The 24,397-nt window shown below is 40.1% G+C and overlaps 1 protein-coding gene across 11 annotated transcripts in view; it reads right to left on the bottom strand.

Moving 5' to 3' along the window:
* Nucleotides 1-24,397, bottom strand: part of TULP4 (TUB like protein 4) — a 158,494-nt gene that overhangs the window by 32,562 nt on the left and 101,535 nt on the right. For 10 of the 11 annotated variants that reach the window (XM_054061102.1, XM_054061093.1, XM_054061097.1 and 7 more), the window contains 4 exons: nucleotides 8,336-8,516; nucleotides 5,664-5,798; nucleotides 1,431-1,597; nucleotides 576-611 (listed from right to left, as the gene is read on the bottom strand). In XM_054061102.1, the coding sequence (XP_053917077.1) occupies nucleotides 576-611; nucleotides 1,431-1,597; nucleotides 5,664-5,798; nucleotides 8,336-8,516 (519 nt within the window). The remainder of the gene's footprint in view (nucleotides 1-575; nucleotides 612-1,430; nucleotides 1,598-5,663; nucleotides 5,799-8,335; nucleotides 8,517-24,397) is intronic. The other variant, XM_054061103.1, reaches the window with a different exon arrangement.

The following is a 24,397-nucleotide window of genomic DNA, read 5'->3' on the forward strand; positions in this document are numbered from 1 at the left end:
AGAAGAGAAAGAAGAGTTGAAAATGTGAAAAGAAGTTGATGGGATATAGGGAGAGTTAAGAGGAAATGAAGGCATTTGCAGTGATTGGGAACAAAGTTGGGAGGGAGCAGCAAGACATGAGCCTGCACACACGCATCCCTTAAGGCAACCTGACCTCTTCAGTTCCACTGCTTAAACCACAACTTGATTTCACAACCAGAGTGTTAGCTGGTTCAACAGCTAACACGGACATACAGTATTCTGGTACTGAAGTGACAGAATGAGGTTTAGTTTTCACCTAGGGTGGGAATAAGCAACACTGGTATAAATATGTTTTCTCCAGTACTGACTGAGAGACGAAAGGGTTGTGCTACTTTGCTGAAAGGGCTATACTTAAGACAATAAAGAAGTGTCTACAGATAAGTCCTTTAGATACCTAAATCAGCATTAGATGCCACTGTCCTTATTTAGATTGGCTTTAGAGAACATTATATATTACAAAACTAAGGAAATCTATCTAAATTAGAGTGCTAACATTAATAAGCACAGGTTAATGCTAAATAAAAGCAAACACAAAAGCTTAGTAGCTGGTTTACTACATCATCCTTTTGTATCCATCCCAGATCAGGGTACTGAAAAAGAAATGATAATAAATGGTATCATCATTAATCATAAGTATATTTATAGCATTTTCTTTCTCTTTTAGATTTCTAAGCCGTTATAAATAAATTAAATTTCACTAGTAAGCGTCAGAAATCAGAAGTGTCAGCCCTATTCTGCAGAAAACGAAATAAACAATAGAGTGACATTCAGATACGTTCTGAAATATTAGACCTCTGAAGCACACTGTGCTCCTAAGCAGCACACAGACCATGTGTTGACATTTACTTGTCAAGTAACACAACTGAGGTTATAGTGAAAGTCTGTACAGAAGGTGGGAACAGAAACAAGATTTTCTGATTCATCCTTCTCCATCTGATGCCATAGGAAGTAAACTATTGCATCACATCCAGTGATTGTACATTAGAAAACTACAGCAATAACAAAGAGAATAATCTTGCAGTTACAACACTGGACTTAAAGTATCTCTGTCCAGTTCTTGGCTCTCCTACATCAAGTAAGTTAACTGTTTTTTTTACTCCTCAGTCTTTTATCTGTAAAACAACAGAATTTCCTTTTTCTATCTTGTCTGTTCATGGCCTAATGGTTTTGGGAAACAAACTGTTTCTCATTAGTTATTTCCACAATACGTAGCACAGTGGACCTTAGAATCACATGCATTTTTGAATGTCTACCTTAAGGCAAACGATGATGATTTATCTATATTGTATTTTAGTACATGTTCAGGACATTTTGTCAATCTTTTCTCCTTGCAGGTCTATACCAAAGAATTGACGTGGGAAAGGCATGTCAGCAAAGCATTGAGAAATGATTTTAAAAATACCTCCTACCTGCACAGGTGTCTCCAGAGTGTAGATATGTTCCCCACGCACATTGTAGAACTTGACGAGTGCGCTTTTCAGCAGGGAACCATTGCTGAGGTCAAGCAGCTGGTTTTGCTTCTCCATGCCTGCTACTGCAAGTAGGTCTCCTTGTGTACACCACTGTACCACCACATCTGAAATTGTAAAGACAGTTTGCAATAATCACTGATTAGAATCAGTAGGAACAGCTTTTCTGGATGCTGCAGAAAGATTTGCACATCTACGTCATGCTCTCAAAGGTTACTTAAGTACTTAGAAACTTAAACCCTTTAATTGAAATAGATGCAAATATGCCACATATGTACTTCTGGGAGTGAGTCTATTTTGTAAATTGAAAGAAACACATAAAAAACATTCTTTTTTTTCTCTCTCTGGTGACTGTAGAAAGTAATCATAAGTTGCTCCTAAGTACAAGAATTTATTAGAGATGTTAAAACTGACATGGAAGATCCTATGCACATCTTCGGGGTAAAGAACTGGAATTAAGTTAATACATAGATGAAAAGGTTGTGGATGCCCCACCCCTGGAGGTGTTCAAGGCCAGGTTGGATGGGGCCTTGGGCAGCCTGATATAGTGGGATGTCCCTGCCCATAGCAGGGGGGGTGGAACTAGATGACCTCTAAGGTCCCTTCCAACCCTAACTATTCTATGATTCTATGAAAAAAAAAACTTTACTGAGTACGAGGACAGCAAAGAACGTTTGTCTGGAAAGGCTGACCGTGCAAAAAAGCACTATATTTGGCAATGTCTCATGTTCTCACAGGGAGTGAGTATAACTTTTAGTATCGCTCAAACTAGAGTTAAATTTTACTACAAAATGAAACTAGGAAGACACTCAGATTTTTGTCCATAAATACAGATGGCCTCCATGTCACAGGCTTTCTTCTGACACATAACTTGTTAAAATCTACTCCTCTGTCTAGCAGATTGCCAGAAGCACACAGAGATTGCTTAGTCTCTCATGTAAATGGGTATGAATACACTTATCGGTTACTTTTGCAGGCACCTCATGATGAGGAACGCCCTCAACTTAATTTGAGGATGCTAATTTCAAACCCTTATATCCTCCAGCTCTTTGTCACACTGCAACAAGAACACCAGACCAGTATTTTGTGTTTCTGCTTGTGTTTCAGAAGCAGATTTGCATGTGGAAGGAATACTGAGCTAGTCTTTAAATCTTTTTACTCTTAAGCCAGAGGTTAAAGGCAGCTCTTCTGTGCTGAGACAATGTGAAGGTAAAGACAAAACTTTTGTGCTCCGGGATGCTCAAATCTGCCAAGAACCTTTTGAAGACATTTGTGGGCGAGAAGCTGTCTTCAAATGAAGAAGCAGGAGAGAAATACGAGTTGGCAGGGAGGATCTCAAAATTGTTTCGACTTGTCAACTTGTCATTTTCAGGGATTTTTATATGCAATTTAAAATGGTTTTGTATTATTTAAACTTTGTGATCTTTCTCATGGGAATTATGCTTCCGTACATATCAGAAGCAAGATGCATATTTCTCAAGATAATTTTTCCACAGCTAGACACAGTTTTCCTCTTATTTTCTCTTAGTCCTCAGCCCTCTAAGTAATCTACAATATGATTTCATTCCTCTTTCCCAGAAAGTTTAACAATAGGCAGGTTAGAAATTGGTAAGGCAAGCTGATCAACTCTCTTTTTGGTAACTGGATTAACTACGCAACTATCGAAGTGATAAAACAGTCTCCTTTGGATGCATGTCTTCAGGTAAAACTTTCAGTTGATCCCCATACCAAGAGGAAGAGGATTAATTACTGCATCCAGCAGCTTTCTCAAAACTCGTAGAATTAGGCTGCTGCAAAGGCCATAAAGGGCTGGATGTGGGTTGCAGCTTTCCTCCACGACAGTGTGGCTCTACAGCACGCTTGCACTGCAAACAGCATCTTCAGCTATCATCGAACCATGATGTAAAATTGCTAAACTGATAACCAGGTATCAGCGCAAGCACAGTGATTAGAAATCAGATAGAAGTTTCATTTAGCGTAACGTCTGCAAGTGAAACAGTGGATCAGAATCACCCCTCCAAACTACCTGCTAGCCACCACCGGCACGTATATCAGCAAACCTTTAATAGAGAGCACTCTAAATGCGCACTAGATCTGTGGGTAGCAGTTGTAGCTAACTAGCACAAGTAGTAGATGCAGTTCAGCAGTTCTGCAGATAGCAGAACTGAGAATCATTGAGTTAAAAAGGATTAAAAAAAAAAAAAAAGGATACCACTGAACAGTTCAGGACCTCCACTAGAACTGACAAAACTTCCAGAAGTCTTCAAGCTGGATGAAAAGAAGAACTTTTATTCGCTTAATCAAATTCTCATCCAACAGCAAAAGTTTTTCTACATCAATTTAATATGAATATTCCCAGTAAAATGAGAGCTATGCAAAGCTAGTAGAACAGCAAAAATATATTGTTATAGCTTGAAATAGTTTTACAGTTGCCTGCTCTAAAAATACGTTGAGTAGCCTACAGGAGCCCATAAAGACAAGGACATCTGCTGCAGAGACCACAAAGCAATACTTAGGGATTTCAAACAAAAACACATTAATTAAGACTTACAGACCATCCACTCTCAGCAGAATACCAAGTAGCTGGAGAGGACAGAGACCCTGGAGCTGGGTGGTTTTGCACATTTTTGCACATGATAAAACCCAGTAAAATTACAGTCACTTAAGATGTTGATAAGGCACATATATCTATATAAAACTATATGCAAAACACTTTCCGCTGTGCAAAACTTCAAAACAATAGACAGTGATATACCAATCACCTTTCTGTCACACTCACACCCCTAGTCGAGCAAGATGTTGCACACTGTTCTTCTACTGGTGCCAATGAGGCAGTCCAATTTACAATTCATAAAAACATTTCTACTCTAGGTTGCACAATAATATTTTGCTAGAGGATGGTGGCATAATTAAGAGATCTTTATTTCCACTGGTGGAAGTCAACAGGGAAAGAGAACTAGGACAGACAACCTCAGTAAGATAAAACCCTGCAATTCTAAACAGAGAATAAAACTGGGTTTGTTTCTCCTCCTGCTTCCAGTCAAAAGGTAGACTAGATGACAGCTCAAGACTGCTCCCTATCCTATTTACTATAATCCTGTAGAGAGCTGGACAGACACCTTGGTGGATATCACAAGAGCATCTCTAAGTTGTTTCCAGTTTCCCAGACTTCAGGCATCCTTTCAGCTGAAGAAGTTTTCCGGGTCATAGGGCTGAGTCATGATGCTACATTTTGCCACCCATGTATTTCTTGTGTTGGCACAGATGGCAACAGGTGTGGAAAAGAAACCTCAGAGGTTATATTTTTACCTCCTAAGACTACCCTACTTAGCAGAACACCCAAGAACTATTGGGCTGTGTTATGACAACTTTTCACCAAATATATCCCACTGTTCCAAAACAGTTAAGAGTTTGCTCCAACCACTTATTTATTTTTTTTTTATTTAATACAAAACTAATTTATCTGTGGAGATGCAAAAGAATCAATGGAATCTATATTTAAATATGTGCTTATGTGCGATAGTGAATTAAAACTCTCCAGGCAAAGCACTGTAATTTGTACTGAGAGTTCGCTGGCAAAGGAACTTCTTTGATAGGTAAGAACAGTAAAAATTTCAACGTGAATTAAATATTTTACATGGAATACTTACAAACTTACAAACATTCACCCAAATCACTTAGCAAGATGCATAGTAATTAATCAGTGGAAATTTACTTCTCTCAGAATAATTTGCCTCTTGATAATTAATAATTCTAGCAAGTTTTCAAAATCTGTGGGAGTCAAAGAAGCACTGCGATTTGTACTTAGTTACCAAAAGCACAGGAAAAGACCTTGTGAATTAAAGATGCAAAGGAAGTGTTACATAGCAGGGGCATTCACACAAAATAGCATAAACACATAAGCGCACAGATGAAAAACAGCAAACAGATCAATTTGCTCTACAAAACTGCCACAAAAACATGATCTCAAAATTTAAACGTTTTTTTGGACACAGAAATGATCAGCCAAGTGCTGCTTTTGCACCAGCAGGTGTCACTGTTGGAAACAGCAATAAGAGCAGTGGACTGCTTCTGGGATAGGAAAGAACTGCAAAAGCATAACCTATGCATAAATCATTAAAAATACAAGAAAAAATGAGCACAGGAAGGGGCTGAAATGGCTTCACTATGTACCTTTCAACCCTGAGCGGATGATAGTTGGAGACAAGTCGTCATAATTGTTCATTAAACTGATGTCTCCTGACGTGAAGCTGACAGTAAGTAGTGGCTTCGTGTTCTGCACCGGGACTGGATAGGCAGCTGGTCCATCTGCAAAAACAAGGCTCTGGAGTGAGCAAAAAGCAAGCAACCAGAAGTAATTACAACCAGACTGAAACGTCCTGTACTTCAGTCTACAGCTGTCAGGAGTGGTTCCAAGCCTCGCACTCTCACCTGCTTATTTTTGCAACGTCTAAGGGCAAAAGCAAAGCAGGTTTAGCTAATTGCTGCTTTTGTGAAACCCCACTGTTCCTACATTGTGAGTTTTTACTGCAGTATATACAAAGTAATTTACACATATACTATTTATTTTTATTATTTATTTGTTTATACATATGTTATACAGTGGTGGTTTACAATCTTTCTCCATTGTCAACTCCCCAAAGCATCCACAAATCAAAAACTAATGCTTTGGAAGGCATCCTTGGGACTCAAATTGAAAACCAGTGTAATAAAAAACCTATTCACATTAAAACCTGTTTGTTTAATACAATTCCTCCTGGGCAAGTGCTGGGGACTCATCCTGGAGTTCCATAGAAGCATTATAAAAACTTCTAGAAGAACATATTGACCTTTCACAAATTACTGTATTCTGTTTGGAGCTAAGCAGCAGCATGGAAACTTACCTGCCATCCTGCATAATACAATTCAATGCACTCAAAGGTAGAGGTGAACCCAAATGGAACACTTGGCTTTAAAAAACATTTCTGCAAAGTCTCTGTTCCGTTTGTTTCTCAGCATTCTCTAAAATGCCCTTGTTCAAATACTTCATGACCAATATCAGCATTTGTAGCGTTCCCTGTTTAACTCTTTTTGTTTACAATTTCTGACCAGAGAAGCTGATGGCCCTGGAGAGAGTGCCTCCCAGGGCCCAACCAGCATCTTTTCAGTCAACGCAAATGGCACAGCCAGTTAGGAGTGGTATTGCTTCCTGAACTTGTAGGCAAGCTGATCAAAAAGCATTTTGGAGAAAGATGTCTAGGAATTAAGCATCTTAGTGTGTATGTAATCTGATAAGAAAAACTCATCAAACTTCCAGTCCTTCCTGCACATCTGCGTGAGTCAAAGACATGCCACCTCTGAGAGGCCTATGCTGCATCTGCTCTAAAGAAAACATATCATGTTTGGGTAATCATTAAAATAAGCTTGTAACAAGTCCACCCACTCCCTGATTGACTCAGAAAAGCTAGTGCGTTCAGATCATTTAAGTTCTCATCTGTGTACTCTGCAACTTCACCATCTTCCAACTAGAACCTTGTTATTTCAAAGAAACAACAAAAAAACAATTTAATGTTGTTCTCTGACTTGCTTTAGAAGCTTACTAGGAAATTTGAAGTTTATTTCTTTCCTTCTAAGGTAAGAAATCTCACCCAGTACCAAAAGTGAGGCATGAAAACCAAAACAAAACTCAGTTTTAAAAGATGCTAACATTTTACCAGATGATCACATTATCTTCTATCATTATTTTTTAAATACATAAGCTTATTACACTGACATACATACACATGATTCTGGAAAAGGTAGATTTTTTTTTAACCCTATCTAAATTAGCATTCAAACTGCAAGAGTCTTCAATTCAGTGGTTCAGATCTGAGATAAAAATTCAGAATAATTTCCAGCTATTGTGTATTTAAGTTTTAATTTGTACAACTACTGTTATATTAATTCAGTTCCCAATTTAGTTCAGAACACACTGGAACACAGAAATAGCTTATCTACATGTTAGAGACTAACCAACAGCTTTAAAAAGAAGTAGTAGTATTACTTGAATAAGAAGGATGGGGCTGACTGTGCATGGATACTTGGGCCTCCTAGGTCTTTGCTATTGATAACTAAAGAGTTTGAAACCAAAACATTTCAACCAATGAGTTTTATTTATACTTAAGGGGAGGGAAGGATTTCTTCCTGATCCTCAAACTGTCAGTGTGCTCCAAAGCATGGGAAATAACGCCAGGCAGCTCCAGTCTCCCTTCTTCTATCCTGTGTAAATGCAGGAGACATTTTAATTTCCAATCCTCCTACAGAATTTATTGAGCTCTTTATGTCAGGACTATAATGATAAGCATTAAAGAAATACTATGAAACAGAGATAAAAAAGATGTAGCACTTTTTGCTATGTCTAGTACTGGTGTCTTTTCACATGAATCTATGCAATCACATGAACTCCTTAACTTCTGTGACTGCACTCTGACTACCACCACACATATGGACCCTTGCAACACATCGCAACTGCTTCTCAGTGAAACCTGATATGCCTCCATCTAGCATTTTTCACTATCATGAAAAATTTTGAGCTTTGTGTTGTTATCTCATATATGCAAATGCAGGCAGAGCAGTGCAGATGACGTATATCCTGCAGCAAGCCACGCAGCGAGGCTGGTGGCGAAGCTGGTGATGAATGCACTTTAGTGTACCAGTCCTTTGCTCCATCCCCCACACTACCTCCACAGGAATGCACCATCTTTTGGCCTCCATCAGCTTCAAACTGTGGCCATTGTGTTGTATTAGTACAGTGTGACAACTCCCTGTTGTTCAAAGACATCTTCAAGAGCTCTTGCAGGGCTGAAACAGAAGGATGTGCACGTTACCTTGTGGTGGAGAATAGTCATCAGAGTCCGTGTCGCTCTCACTGCTGTCCTCCACTAGGAAGCTGGGGTAGTTCCAGGACATGCTGAGGATGCCATCTGACTCATGAAGGAGCACATGGGCTAGCATTCGGCCATGGCAGTCCATGACAATAACCTGTCCATCAGCAGTGCCAAACAGTACCTGAAAAGAACAGAATGGCCCTCAGTCCCACCAAACAGCAGCCACTGGACTCTCCTTCAAACACATCTTGGAATTAACTAGCAATGTCGAAAATTAATCAAAAGCAAAGCAGTCAAGGGTGTGAAATGGTCCCCCGACAGGACACCTCAGCCAACGATGTATATAAAGTCAAAGCATCAAGCTCCAGAATTAAGTTCCTAAAACCTGTAAAAGCAAGTAATGTTTCATAGTGGGGTGGATTTTGTTCAGTTTAATATGAGCCACTGCACTTTACTTGAAGTTGGCCATTACTATCGCCAAAAGGAGCTGGCAGAAGGGCTAGCACAGATCCTGCAGTATTCTTAGATTATACAGAAACTTCTAAACTTGGTGGCAGAAACCAAGTTATGGCATCAGTCATAACAATATCAAAAAGCACGGCAGACCAAAGGCAAGTTTTCAGCAGAGATTTGAAGCAGCTTGAGTGAAACAGAAAGCTGAATCGAGGAGGGCAGGTTATTTAGCTGATGAGCTGCAAGAAGGTAGGATAATGTCTTCCAAAAACAGAGGTTAAAAAGAGCAATATAATCAGTCAACTGGAAGTAGATCATTATAGTCCGAGAGGAAGACAATATGTTACACATTCAGGAAGAGATGAAAGAGATACATACCATTTAAAATACAAATAGGTAACACAGGGGTTTTTTTTTTCTTGCCCCTAAACTACTCCACAGCCAATGTGCGCTGACTGGTCAGACTGACTGGAAGCTACATTTTCTGTTTTATAAGCATTTTCTGTCTTGAGGCTTTAAGCAAGTTAAGAACTTGCATATTTGATGAATTGTAGAAAAACGTCATTGTGCACCCTCAGCAAGTTCACAAGGGCCTCCAAGCTGACTGGTGCAATTGTCACACCAGGGCGGGATGTCATCCAGAGGGATCTAGACAAGCTGGAGAACTGAGTCTGTGTGAACCTCATGACATTCAACAAGGCCAAGTGCAAGGTCCTACACCTCGGTCAGGACAATCTGCAGATGGTGGACAACGTAATTGAGAGCAGCCCTGCAGAGAAGGACTTGGGGGCACTGACTGATGAGAAGCTCGACATGAGCTGGCAATGTGCGCTCGTAGCCCAGAAGGCCAACTGTATCCTCAGCTGCACCAAAAGAAGTGTGGCCAGCAGGTCAAGAGAGGGGATTCTCCCCCTCTATTCCTCTCTTGTGAGACCCCACCTAGAGCATTGTGTCCAGTTCTGGAATACCCAACATAAGAAGGATGTGGAACTGTTGGAACGGGTCTAGAGAAGGGTCACAAAGATGATCCAAAGGCCGGAGGACCTCTGCTATGAAGATAGGCTAAGAGAGTTGGGGCTGTTCAGCGTGGAGAAGAGAAGGCTCCAGGGAGAGCTTTATAGCTGGGGAGGGACATTTTACAAAGGCATGTAGTGATAGGAGGAGTGGGAATGGCTTTAAATTGGAGGGGGGAAGATTTAGATTACACACTGGGAAGGAATTCTTCACCATGAGGGTGGTGAGGCACTGGAACAGGTTGCCCAGGGAAGTTGTGGATGCCCCATCCCTGGAAGTGTCCAAGGCCAGGTTGGATGGGGCCTTGAGCAGTCTGGTCTGGTGTGAGGTGTCCCTGTCCATAGCAGAGGGTTGGAACTGAATGATTTTTAACCCAAACCATTCTATGACCAGGAAATAAGGACCAATAAATCCACAAAATGATAAATGCATTAACCAAGGCTGCTGCTGTTACCACATAATACCCTACAAGGCAAATATTTTTTAAAGCAAGTTTAAAGGCACTCGTCAACTTATATCTACCTTCTGTCTACCACCTATTTCCAGCTTGTAAAATTAAGGTTCTTACCAACTATATGCCCAGATACAAAATTCTTTTAGCCTAATATCCTACCTCTAGCAGTGGTCAAGTGTTTGAGGAAGAGTAAGAGAACAGAATGCACTGAGCAGCCACCTCACCTGCACGTTCTGGCAAAAAAAAATGCTCCCTCTTCTTTGATAATCTCACTTGCTAACCTTTACCTCTTAACACTAAAAGAAATAAAAAATAATTGTTCACTACTTACATTCACAACATTGGTCACAATTTTATAGACCTTAATTACTTAATCCCTTAGTCAGCTCTCTTCTCAGCTGAAACACCATAGCCTACTTAGGATACCACTGTTGTTCAAAGCCTCCAATCCCTCCGCTGTGAGAGGTCTTCCTTTCTATCTTCCTTCTGAGACGTTGTGTCAGACTTGCAGCATTCAAACTGTGTATTGTACCAGACTCACACAATAGTACTCACCTAGGAAGCAATTGTCATGGCTGCACATTAGGAAGTTTCAGAAAGAAAGTGTAGCTTCAAAGGTCTCGGTCAAAAGTAAGAAGTACCAAAATTTTTTCAATCACTAAGATGATGATCAGGAAACACAGAAGGTTGTAAACTAGAATAGCATTTCATCAGAGGAACTTTAGTGAAGTCATTCAAATCTTAAGAAAATCAATGGAGTTATTACATGTTAACAGAACCAAAGAAAAAATGGCATCTGACTTCCTTTATTGTAATCACTACATGTCACAAATATTTTTGTGCTACACAGCTGTTGAGTTCAAACAGCAGCTAAAGTTTGCTACAAGCCCCAGATTACTGTTCTTAAACATAAAAGCAAGAAACTCAAGTTTTGTTTACGTCACACTGTCTTCCCTTTTGGCCCTTCATTCCACTCTTATTCCACTTGTATCATCCCATTTCCTTTCACAATGTTCATTATTTCGGCTGCTTTTACATAAGCAATCAGTGCACAATCACTTTCACTCTCTACTTTCAGAATGGAACCCCTGTTGTTCAGATCTCTATGAGACAAACTTCTACAAAGCCCAAATCCTACCAGTTGTCATTGTTCACTTCTCACACCACTTTCAGCCTACTTTATAGATTAGTTTTTCACAGAATCATAGAATCATCAGGTTGGAAAAGATCTCTTGAATCATCGAGTCTAACCATTCCTATCTGCTACTAAACCATGTCCCTGAGTACCTTGTCTACCCATCTTTTAAATATCTCCAGAGATGGTGACTCAACCACCTCCCTGGGCAGCCTCTGCCAGTGCCTGATGATCCTTTCTGGGAAAATTTTTTTCTGATATCCAGTCTGAACCTCCCCTGGCACAGCTTGAGAGAACTCCCCCTTGTCCTGTCCCCTGTCATTTGGGAGAAGAGGCCAGCACCCTCCTCTCCACAACCTCCTTTCAGGTAGTTGTAGAGAGCAATAAGATCTCCCTCTCAGCCTCCTCTTCTCAAGGCTAAACAACCCCAGTTCCCTCAGTTGCTCTTCATAAGACTTGTTTTCCAGTCTCCTAAGGGTTTTATAGCTGCAAAATACCCAGACAGAGGAGGTGAAACTCTCTATTGTTTCAAAAAATAGCAGTATAAGAGATCTGCCTCCTAAAATCCTGTAGAAACACTTTATAATTGAATAGGAATAAAATCTTTGGACTCATCACTCAGAGTTCAGTCTCATCTCAACCTTAAGCCAGTTCTTTTAAGTAGCACTGCCCTCAATTAATTTATAATTACAAAGTCCTACAGCAATTTCCAGTTCAGAACAGAGCAGCTGCTCGTGGGCATCTTAATTCTTGCACTGGAACCGGAGAGCTCTTTAGCAACCTAGAAATGTCAGAGGGCATGCTTCATCTCTTTAGCCAGGCTATAGGTTTCAAGGAACAGCTTTAAGTTTCGGGGTTATTGTAGCAGTACAACCTTTAAGATTAAAGCATTTATCAGGCTGATAGTTCTGCTGGCTGAACTGCTGAAGCTGTAAAAATGTCTAATGGTGTGATCATCCATAACATTACTCAAGTTATAAATGCCACACTCAAACTACTTGTGTCAGATAAATAAAAGTCTCTTGACCTTCAGAAAAAAAAGGTTGAGCCACATGGTATGCCAGAAAAATCCAACGGAGAAATTAAAGGGCCATATTGTAGCTGCCTGAATTAATATTTTTCTGATATTTGCACATCTGGAAGGTCTACAGGAATGTTGGAAGAAGGTAATGAAGAAGTTCTTGTGGCTTGTTAACTCCTGAATATAAAAGCTAGATGATAATAACAGTAATTAAAAAAAAAAATCCCAGGTACTTATTTTGCAGTGGTTCTTTGGTCTCTTGTTCTACTCTTGTGTTACCTCCTCTCCTTTCATACTGTTCATTACTTCAGCTGCTTTTACATGCATTGCCACTGGCAGAACTGCAATTATAAAATTACACATAATCTGATAATAAAATACCTAAAATGACCCAACAGATTCAAGGTGTGAATCAGTTACACAACATAAATATATTAATTCTTTATAAAACGTATCAAACAATGTATCCTGCATTGCAGGGAAGCTCACAGAAATGCAGAGCAGTCTCCAGTAGTGCCCTGATGCTGTATGCTTTGAAGGGAAAACTGTGATAAACAGCACTGGGATAACACAGTTCTCTAAGCATATCAAGAGCTGAAAGTTGGGTTCAGTCCTGAAAGAAAAGTGTCACCCAAGCTTGTGATGATTCCTACTTATTATAACAAACCCAAATACCCGAAAACCACCTTTCTCTGAATTCTGCTGATCTCTTAGCCCGTGTGGCAACTTGTGATGAGTTTTGGTAAATAAAAAGGTTATTCATCTAAAGGGTTTTTCACTAAAGATAGTTTAATGGATAATAGTTTAAAAACTATCATTCAAGATAATGAATGCGCAATATTTCAAAGACTTTCCAATTAGCAGTCTGAAACACACCAATTCCTAAAAGACATGGTAAAGTTGGGGTAATCCGCTCTGAAGTATTCATCTCATAAGGGGATGAATATTAGAACAGCCAAGAAGTGAAAAAATTCAGTTAAAGAGGAACAAGTCAAACCTGTTCAGTGACTTTGCTCTGTGTTGATCAGTTGTGCGGAACTGTCACTACTCCTATAAGATCTGTTGTGACACTGTAAAGTGTCTGGACCAGATACAGCATTAACAGAAAATGGTTTGGCAGCACAGAAATAACAAAGCTATGATGGTGCAACCAAAGACCTTGTGCACTGAAGGTCCAGCTCAGGACCTTGTAACTTGTACTTACCAACAGCAAGAATGCTCAAGCTTTATGTTAACTTGAATCATAGAAGCATAAAATAGTTAGGGTTGGAAGGAACCTTAAAGATCACCCAGTTCCAACTGGACACCTCCCACCAGATCAGGCTACCCAAGGCCCCATCCAACCTGGCCTTGAACACCTCCAAGGATGGGGCATCCAGAGCTTCCCTGGGCAACCTGTGCCAGTGCCTCACCAGCCTCATTGCGAAGAAATACCTCCTTATGTCTAGTCTAGGTCTGCCCCTCTCCAATTTAAAGCCATTTCCCCTTGTTCTGTCAATACATGCCTCTGTAAAATGTCCTCCACAGCTTTCTTGTAGGCCCCCCTTCAGGTACTGGAAGGTCGCTATAGTCAATACTATTACAGAAAAATATTGATAGAATAAGATTCTCCCTTGTGGTTTGAGCTAAATTAGTGTCAGTTTTGTTGTCAGTCAGTTTATGGCAACTCAAGTTGCCATAAGTAACTTAATTCTCTGAAAACTAACTGCATGTTTTTGAGACAGTGTTATTCTCTGACAGCGATAAAAAAGGGCACTGGTACGCAAAAAGGTAAACGCTTATACTTAACCAAGGCTATCCTCAAGCTGGTAGAAGAAGGCTGCACCTGTGAGGAGGAGTGAATACAGGTGACCCTCAACTGACCGACAGAGTATTCCATCCCATGTATGTCATACCCTGTATAAACTTGGGAGATTACGAGGGTCTTGCTACCTTCTGTGACGGCCAACGTCCAGTGAGAACCTTGTCTGTCTGGTTGTTCCTGATCCCAGATCTCTGTGTTCCTGAATCCAGTTCCTGAGTCTACCTTCCTCTTAGCCATGTACCCATTCCCTGGAAGTTTTTTCCAGGAAGTGACTGATGAAAGACAAGGGTTAGCTGTGTCCTAGAAGATGCTTGCTGGGCCAGTCCAGCAAACTGAGTTCTACTGGACATGAAACACTCAAGCTCTCTACAGCATTAACTAATGCAAATAACTGCATGTAACCTGTAAATGTTGCTGTAAATGTTGCGGTAAATATTTTAAACAGCAGTAAGTATTTTAAAACAAAAAAATAATTTAAAACATAGTGTCACATAAAGGCAAAACAGCAGTATCCATTTTTATAACACAAACTGACTACTCATGTGTTCCCCTTTACAGAACAACCCATAGCCAGTTCTTCACCCTGCACAGCTAATCCATCCAAACACAGTAAGTAAAATATACATTATAATCTGGTGGGGGTTCTATACCTGCCAGATAATTCATACAGAGGATCTATCCCCACTATGTCAAAGTGTACATGCAGGTATTTCTATCCAGAAATCCTAAAGGGGACCTATTTGCATTGGAACTTGTTGATTTTTCCAGAACGAAATATACCATTTGGGCTATTTTTTTCTAGCCATCACTTTCAATGACACATGCACAGACTTCTGAAAGACTAGTGAGTCATGATCTCCCTATGGAGGAAGCGTCCTACCCAGGTCTTTTCAGACCAGTTTACAGGGGTTTTTTTTCTGATTCCATGTTCAATTTTTGCTTTAATCAGCTGCAAGGTGCAGATGTAAACTTGATTTGCACATTTATTGAATGTTCCTAAATACATTTTCTAAATGTATTGCAGAAAAATAGTGCTGCCCTTCAAGACTTAGGACAGAGATGTGATTATTTCTGCTAGCAGCTAAGGTAGTTCATATTCAAGTTCCTTCATAATCTTTGGATGTAACAGTCAAACAGAGAGACTTGCTGCATTTCAAACTAACCTGTTCCATGACCTCCTTTTAATTTCCTCAGGCTCAGTGAGGAGTCTCTTAACAGTGAAGTGGTAGCTCAGGGTAGGAATTGCATCAGCATCTTGTGACCAAGCAAACCAAGGAATGATTTAACAAAAACTTACACTTTTGTTTTTTAGCATTCTCCAGGGTTGTACTTCCCAAGTTTAAAGGATTCCTCTTCCACCTGCCCACTTGGCAGACATTGCTCTTTCAGCATTTTGTTTTACTCTTTGCCTTTGCAGTACCTTTGCTGTTAGGCAGATACATTTGCTGTAACCTTGCTGCTGCTGTACCAGATAGTATGAATACTGACACTAAAAGCTAACTCTGTGTACCTCTGCATTTGCAACTGCCTCATCCAACATTCTGTTTCACCAACATTCCCCTTTTCAAAGTTTAGACCTGTTTAATGTTTTTCCTTCAGCCTCCTCTCCCATCTCACCCTTCCTGAAAGGAAAAAGTCAGCACTGTTCCTCAGAAATTGCATTCTGCAAAAACGCTACTAGTAAAGGCCAACTGCACTTGCACTGTCAGAAGACGCTCAGCAGCTCAAGGAAGCTGAATTAGTTCTGCTGGCCCCAATTTAGCACAAACATTAGTATTCATGGTAGCAACAGCCTTCACAGTCGTCACCATAATGTCATCGCACTAACAGAAATAAATCTATTTTGCTGATTCAAAATTAATTGAACTATAAACTGATTAATATACAAAATGATGGATCAACCTTATATTCATGCAGGTAGGCTTAGTAACATAGAAAATACTTGGAAAATTATGGCCTTTCAATATTTTCATTCATAATCCTAACAAAAAAGTGCCAGTCTTGCAAAGGTTAAGTTACATTTTGCAGTCCATTTAGTTGTGACACTAGCATTTTACATTCCTTGGGCTCTTCTTGTTTACTCTCTCTCCATCACAAAACAGCAGACAGTGCAGCAGCCACCTCTTAGGATACATTAAAAAGTGAAAGTTTGTTTTTTCTCAGTGTGATATTTCTGGCTTCCCTTCTTCTTACCTCAAAATGCAGAGAAAGAGAAAGAGAGAGAGAGAGAGAGAGAGAACCAGAGAGAAGGAGACAGCTGCTCTCCTGCTGAATACTTTTTATTTCCATTAAAAATTGAACCACTGTAAAATGATTTCTTCAACTGACACAAAAAGAGACATCACCAGAATTCACACACAAGCTCCAGAGGGAAGCACTAGGTTTTCTTTAAATGCCTTTATGTTTGAAAAAAAAACTAGAAGAGATTTTGTTTCCTTCTAACTCCTTGTGAGGAGTTACCAGCCTCACACATGGATAATACACCATGAGATCACCCAGCTAACTGCATATATACTCAGCAATGAAATTCTCATTCCAGACCTTTAACGCTTTCAAAAGCAGCACTGATTTAGTTACCTACTTTCAAGCTTGCTCCTTCTCTCTCTCTTACAAAGTCCATAGCATCTAGACAACTATTACAAAGCTCTCAAATGAGAAGACAAAGTAAATACATTGATCTTGATGACAAATCCCTTTAACAAATATTGAAATAATAAATCAAACTGCACTGGCTTTATTTCTCTCTAAAACGGTATAACATAGCTGAAGGATTGTAAGTGAGATACAGCCTTGTAGTCATCTCAGGAGTTAAAAATGTCAGTAGTCTCAAAAGCAGGACCTCAAGCTACTCTGGATGTGTGGGGATGGAAGCAACTGCCCAGGCAAAGATAATGTTATTTGAAAGCATCCTGGAAAATCACTGAAAAACTGATTACTATACACCCCTGTAATTATACCTGGACTAATTCTGACTTGTGTATTTCTAGACACACACCTTTCTATATTCTTTCTTGACTCTTGAGGTATTTTTCAAGAAAGTATCCTGTAACAATCAGATTTTTAAGTCAAAAGAGTTGCCCTTCTATATAACATTTACTGAATTAACAATATCCAACACCTAAAGTAAACAGAGGCAAAGAGTTGTTTGTTGTTTTTTTTTTTAAATTGTGTCAGGTTTCAAATCACATTCGAAGTAGTATGCACAATTAACGAAAAGCCAGCAGCTGGAACATCTTCTACAGAATATCTGCTGTAGCTTTTAACACACGTAGGACTCCAAGCCTGGACCACCGAGTTCCCACCTCAGAAGTACTCTGGAATACTCTTCAAGCAGCATGATTTTTTGTTTCCTCACTGAACTCTGCCAGGGAAGTGCACACATGTTTATAAAAACACATTCTTCACATATATCAAATTATATATAGCAACAAAAGAAACTATTTGGTGCTGTTTGGAGGGAGAATGCATTTAGTTTTACCAACAGCACTCAATCAGGTAAAGAAGTCAACCGACACACTTGGCAGTCTCCTGCATTGTTCCCAAGCCATGGTTTACATACTTCCTGAAAAACACGTGGATTGCTAAAGCCAGAATTTCCTTCAGAGTTTTAGAAGTCTGACGGTTTCTGCTGCAGTTTTGTGGTTTGGTTTTTTTTTCCTAATTGAAAATGGTATTACTTAGCAACAAGGATTACACTCCCAACAGTGAAAATGCAATACAAAGAAGTTTAGAAGTAATGTCCTAGCTGTTTTGAATTACAAAATAAAAAATCAAGAAGCTCCTGGGTTAAGCTATATGCTAATGGAAGCCAGCCCCTCAACTTCTGCGTTCTCCTAGGTCTTGGGTGCTGGCAGAGCACCCAAGAGAGGGATAACTCAGCATAATCAGGAAATTAGTAGGATGGGTGAGGTTAAGTACAACTGAATCAACAAGGATGTAGGCTGAGTAATAAACTGTTACTGAGGTGAGGCACTGCAGAAGAATGACTATGGTCCTAAAAGCAAGAAAAGATTAATCCTTTTTAGTTGATGTAGTTGACAACAATCCCTGCACATCTAAACACCAAGAAGAAACTGGCTCCTGCTCAAGTTGAACCCACACAGGATTAAATACTGACAGGAAAGGTTTTGGAGAAGAAAGAATTCTCCCGCTTTCCATTGGCATATTATCTCATTATGTCAAATCAATGGACAGACCACGTGATATCACTTTCCAAAAATATCACTTTTCATTTCCAATTTACCATGAAACTTGTCCTTCCTTTCCCAGACAAGGCCTAGTGGAGAGATCCACAAATGTCCTCCTCCAGATTCAATCCCTCTAACCCTCCATCCCTGCAGTAAGGTTTCAGACTATTCACAGGCTTGAACAGATCTGACCCAAGGTCAAGACCCCATTTGGTTCCTGATCTTCTTACTAGCTTCCAAAAAAATGGATGGATTAAGTCCTTGTGATAACAAAGTTTAAATTAACCACTTGGGCTGCTACATTTCTTTTGAACTGAAAAGACCACAAGCTCTGGATCAACCAAAGGGGTCCTGCGGCCAAAGTGTTCTGAGCCAAGTGTCTCTGGCAATGGAATAACAGCAACTGCTTCTGGAAAGAAAAAAAAAGAAATGAAAAAAATTGTAAAACCTTCATAGTTTGGAGAATTTTTCCTCTGTAAGAAGTACACTTCCACTCACATACCCTCCTCTGACCAACTCAAAATCTGAATGAACAAATTAAAGCAATTTTCCTACCTAGCACACGACTTCCCCCTGAGAGTAGCTTCCTGGAGGAACTGACATTTTTCCCCTGAACTGCCTAAAAAGTAGCAGTAACATGTGCTGCTACTTTGCACAGATGCACTGCAAATCCTCATTATTAACTATCTGCCCCACAGCCAAAGCATAACACAGCACTTTTCAGAAACACAATTTCAAATAAGTACTCCCTGTCCCAAAGAACTAAAGACTTCAGGCTACATGAGCAAATTTTTCTGTACAAGTGCCAGCGAGGTGAGGCAAACAACTTCTTTCTTTCTGACACTTCCCACACAGAGGCTGGTCATGTTTCTACTTGTGCTCATCTCTACTTTGCTGACTCAAACACTGATGCTCAAAAAATGTAAAACTGTACAGAGTATAAAAATGCTCAGTGGACACATCAACTGAGTAGCATAACCAGGCTTCAGCTCTCCATCCATCTCTGGTTTGTCACTGACATCCCTCCTTTCTTTAGGGAGGGGAAAACGTGTTGGAGTGCACAGAGCTTAAGAAACCCCAAATACCGGTCAACTAAAATAAGAATATTGCGACCTATCTCTCATATCAGATCAAAGTAGAGTTATAAGATGCACTGTTGAGGTCCTTGTACACTGTGTATCCAAGGGGACACAGAAATCCATTCAGTCATTTTCTTTTTGCAGTAACAAACATCAAATACCCTGTCTTCAGGGATGAGTGAAACATTAAAACAGTTACATTCCTCCTTACAGACAGAGTCATTAAGGGAAAAAATTATTTGCAAGACTCATCTGAAACAGTGTTGACATGAAACATTGCAAGAGCTACTGAGAAAATATGAGCCATGATGCTGTCAGCACATAAACATCACCCATGTTACAGCCCTCATGACTAGAACAAATGGCACCTTCTTGTCAGCTCTCTCAGTGTCTCGCCACTACAGGCTGGATGAAGAGCATCAAGGGAAAGATTAGGCAAGGCACAGATGAAGCGAGTAGGAAGATGAAAGCACACTGAAGCATCACCTTGTTGCTCTGCTCCTTCAATTACCCACTCAATAACTGTGCAGTATCGACTAGGGTGTCTGGCAGGAAAAAGCTTGCCTGGAATAAAACCAGAGATGCCAACAACTCCTGAAGCTGCAGATGAACTTTAGAGGCTTTGGGGAGAACATCCTCGTTCTCCATCCTCCCCAAAACTCAAGGCAAAACCTATAAAGTCCTCAGCTGAATATTGAAATCTGTGGTATAGCTGCTTATTGCTAGGGAGAAAAGAAGAACGCAACTGAAAAAAGGCACAATGCACAAAACTATTTAACGCTTTCATCCTTCTTTTTGGAAGCTGTATTCTCAGCAGAATGATGCATGGAAATCTACTTGAGACAAGAAGGCAAAGAAAAAGAGGAAAAGGCAACACTAAAAATGGGAAGACAATGCTAATAAAGCCATGCATAGACACATAGGAAAAAAAATCTATTATTTCAGAAATAGCTGCATAATGCAGCTTTAAAACAACATCATAAAAAGGGATGGGAGAAAGACAGACTAACTAGCACCTAAAATTCACATTACTTTTTCACACAAAATCTGTTTGTCACTGTCATATGGCATCATAAAAATCCAGTCACCAAACAAAGAACTAAACCAAAGCGTTACTGGCTTCAAGCATGTATAAATACACAAAATAGGAAGACAAAGTCTCTACAAAAACATTTAAACATTTAAGTATATATAAAACCCCCACATATTTTGTCTATAAAAGGATGCGAAAGGACAGTAAACATTAACAGAACCCTTAGCACAAGCAAGCAGAAATCATTAACTTTAAGAGCAAGTCTACCACAAAGGTCTGAAATGCTTCTAAAAATAGTCCAAAATATTGAAGACAATTAAGCTGTGGTAGTTTTTGTCTATCTGTTTGTTTTATATAACAAGTGGATTTCTCTTGAAAGACAACTGAAGTCTCCTTGTGCTGTCCTCTTTTTTGCATTTTAATAGTACTGCTCAGTTATGCTGGATGCAATGTTAAAACTTTTATATGTGACTTAACCATTGTCTGCAGCCCTTGTGGCTTGAACAAACTGTCTAGTTAATTAATGACACTTCTTCAATGCTAAAAAAAGCCTCTAGCCATTTCTCCCAGTAATCCGAGTAATTCATCCATCAATGAAAATAAGTCTTTCAGTTCTTCCTCAAAGACTGTATCTTACAGTGCAATTCTGAGTGGCCCTAGTCCTTGTAAACGCGTATGTAAGATCATTTGACAGTCTCTGCACCCAGAACTGATGGAGGAAAAGATGCATTTTTATATGTTACGACACAAAAATACAGCTATCCCCTGGCATTTTAAAGGCTCCTTTACATGAACCTGTAAAGATCGTTAATAGGCACAAGAATTATTATAATAGAATCATGGAATCACAGAATAGTTTGCGTTGGAAGGGACCTTAAAGATCATCCAGTTGCAACTCCCCTGCCATGGGCAGGGACATGCCCCACTAGATCAGGCTGCCCAAGGCGTCATCCAACCTGGCCTTGAACACCTCCAGGTGTTCAAGACCAAAATAATTGCTGACACTTTCAAATATTACAGGCTATACTTTTTTTTTTCATTTTGTCCTTCCTTCCCTTCATTTATAATAATTAAGGTAAATATCTGCCTTCCCTATCCTGCCCCAGCTGCCTATTTGTAGCTCTCCTTCATCATTCCGTCAATGAAGGGTGTCTTCAAGATTTTTTTCCACTCAGTTAGATGTCTGAGCATAATTAAACTTGATCACTGTGACTACCGCATTAGCAAGGACTGCCTGAATCAGGCATGCACTACAGAACTTGATTAAAACAAAATTGGTAGGATGAATGGAAGCATAAAAAGCATGAGGCAAAAGAAGACGTAGGTGAGAATATGACAACACAGTCCAAACAGATGTAATGTTTTTACACACTTAAAAATTCCGCCTTTTTAAGCCATGGTCTGGAAGCTAGGTAAGGCTACTATTTCTGCTTTCAGCTTAGGATTTGTTCAGAACAATTATTCCTTGAAAAGCTCGTACCAACTGCAAATCATAGCCTACAGATGAAAAAGAGGGGATTCCAAAGCAGAGTGTACTATAATTAATTTAAATTCCCGCCAAGGATTAAAGCCACACCAAAATCAAGGCACCTAAGAGCCAAGCTCACGAATTTGACAGTGCTTCTTGTTAATTAGCTCTTGTTAATTAGCTCCTGTCTCATGGCAGCCACTTGGCACAGCATAGCACTGATCAGTGGCATGTATGGCATTAAGTGCTGTAACAGGATGCAAATCCCACCTCTCTGGATTGCTGGACTCAAAAAGTAGCATACATTGTCTTAGAATCATAGAATAGTTTGGGTTGGAAGGGATCTCAAAGACCATAAAGTTCCAACCCCCTGCCATGGGCAGGGACACCTCCCACTGGATCAGGCTGCTCAAGGCCCCATCCAACCTGGCCTTGAACACCTCCAGGGATGGGGCAGCCACAGCTTCCCTGGGCAACCCGTGACAGTGTCTCAATACTCATGACGAAGAAATTCCTCCTTATGTTTAGACTAAATCTGCCCCTCTCCAACTGAAAGCCATTGCCCCCAGTCCTATCACTACAAGCCTTTGTAACCTCCTTGCTGCGTCCTGGGCTCCACCTCGAAGCACCGCAGGCAGTGAGCTACAGGCAGGGCAAAGGAGCTGAAGCTTGCCCTGTCTCATTTCTGTCAGGGAAAAAGAAACTGAAGCATCCGTGGTTGACATGGGAGTAGCCAGGAGCGAATAGCGTAGAAACTGCTTTCCTGCAGAGCTACTGCAAACTACAAAAGCTTTTTAAAAAACAGCATACAGATCTCTCACACTCTGCGTTTTGAGACAAATTGGTTTCATCTGCTACTGATCTCACAGGTTTTCTTCCTGTGTCTCCTGTGACCCCGAAACGCTCGTGGTATCTGTTCCTAATGCTGTGCTGCTTTTCCCTCCCACTTCGAGTAGAATTTTTGATCAGATATAGAACAGGATGAAACCTGGGGCCCGTGCTTATGCATTCTTAGTATTAATGCATGTTGTGCCACGATGGAATCACATACAGTAGTTAATGTTGTACCCACTAGGATGCAAGCTAATTGCTTGTATATTTATATCTTTTCAAAGCAAACAAAAGGAAGTGTACTGGCAAAATTCACATGTACCTGCTGCTGTCTGTCATGTCCAAGCCAAAGAGAATCCTAGTCAGTGCCTGAATTTCCAGAAATAAAAGCCTACAGTGGAGAAGAGGAGATGGAGGCAGGGGAATAGAAACGGGCTCTTACAGCCATCAGAAAAGTCAAATAATTTATACTACCTGAGATGCAGGGAATAAAGATAGATTAATACAACTTCTTGGGATATCCAGGAATTAAAATATATTAATTAATTTTCATCAACACTTCCTTCTGTTGGACAGTGATTTCCTTCTCATTCCCTTCTCACACAGAGAAACTGCAAAAGAAACAACCCCCGTGAAGTCCAGGGAATTACACTGTACTGCTATAAACAAGAGAATAATAAGGCCTCTCTGCAGTTCTCATCAGTTCCCTGACACTGTGCCTTTCTCTCATTATGAACAGTGATAAGCCCTTTTAATAGGTAAAATCTGGCAGAAAGAGAGGGAGAGGATGGCCTGAGGGCAGAACAAGTTGATAGAAAAAGTATCACTAGGAGCTGAGCAAGCACACAGGGAGGGATATGAAGCATTGGAAAGATTTTATTTGACTCATGGGCTTAGGAAAAATCCTCCATTACTTATTGACTTTACTTCTATAATTGTAAATAAACCCTTCGGCTAGATGAGCTAGAAGAAACTCAGATTTTTCTCACTTGGGAAGTTATTCAATCTATTTGATGTGTACACTCGCTCTTTGCAAACAACCATGGTACAACACCATAGAAGTGTCTCAAGACAGCATATTGTCCAGTATTTCAAACTTCCTTTTCTTTTCAAATTTACTTTTCATCCCTACATGACCTCACCAGAAAATATTCCACCCAACCCTGAGGAAGTAGGCTCTACTATAGCCTCTTCTAGCCCTGAAAAAAACATTGCAAAAAAGAGAAAGGAAGGTCACACTACTGACTGACCCCATCTGTCCAAGTTTAACCCAGCTGTGGCACTGCTTGAGATACAGAGGACCCAGTCCTGCAAAGACTTCCTGTTGTGCATATTTGCTTATTATCCTCAAGAGGCAATCGGATGAATAGGTCTTTGTGCATTGGCTGGATACATGCTCTGGGTATAGTGTACAGGAACAGGAAACAACTAAACGAGAAGGACTACAGAAACACAAAAAAAAAGAGAAATAAAATTAACTTCTGGTCCTCTACAATAAACTTGCAGAGTGAGTTGAAAGGCCTATGTATTGAACTAGCTGAAGAAGCCCACAGCTCAAAGTCCTGGCTCCAGATCTGAGTATG

This window comes from Cuculus canorus, chromosome 3 (assembly GCF_017976375.1).
Source record: "Cuculus canorus isolate bCucCan1 chromosome 3, bCucCan1.pri, whole genome shotgun sequence".
In the NCBI taxonomy this organism is placed as follows: domain Eukaryota; kingdom Metazoa; phylum Chordata; class Aves; order Cuculiformes; family Cuculidae; genus Cuculus; species Cuculus canorus.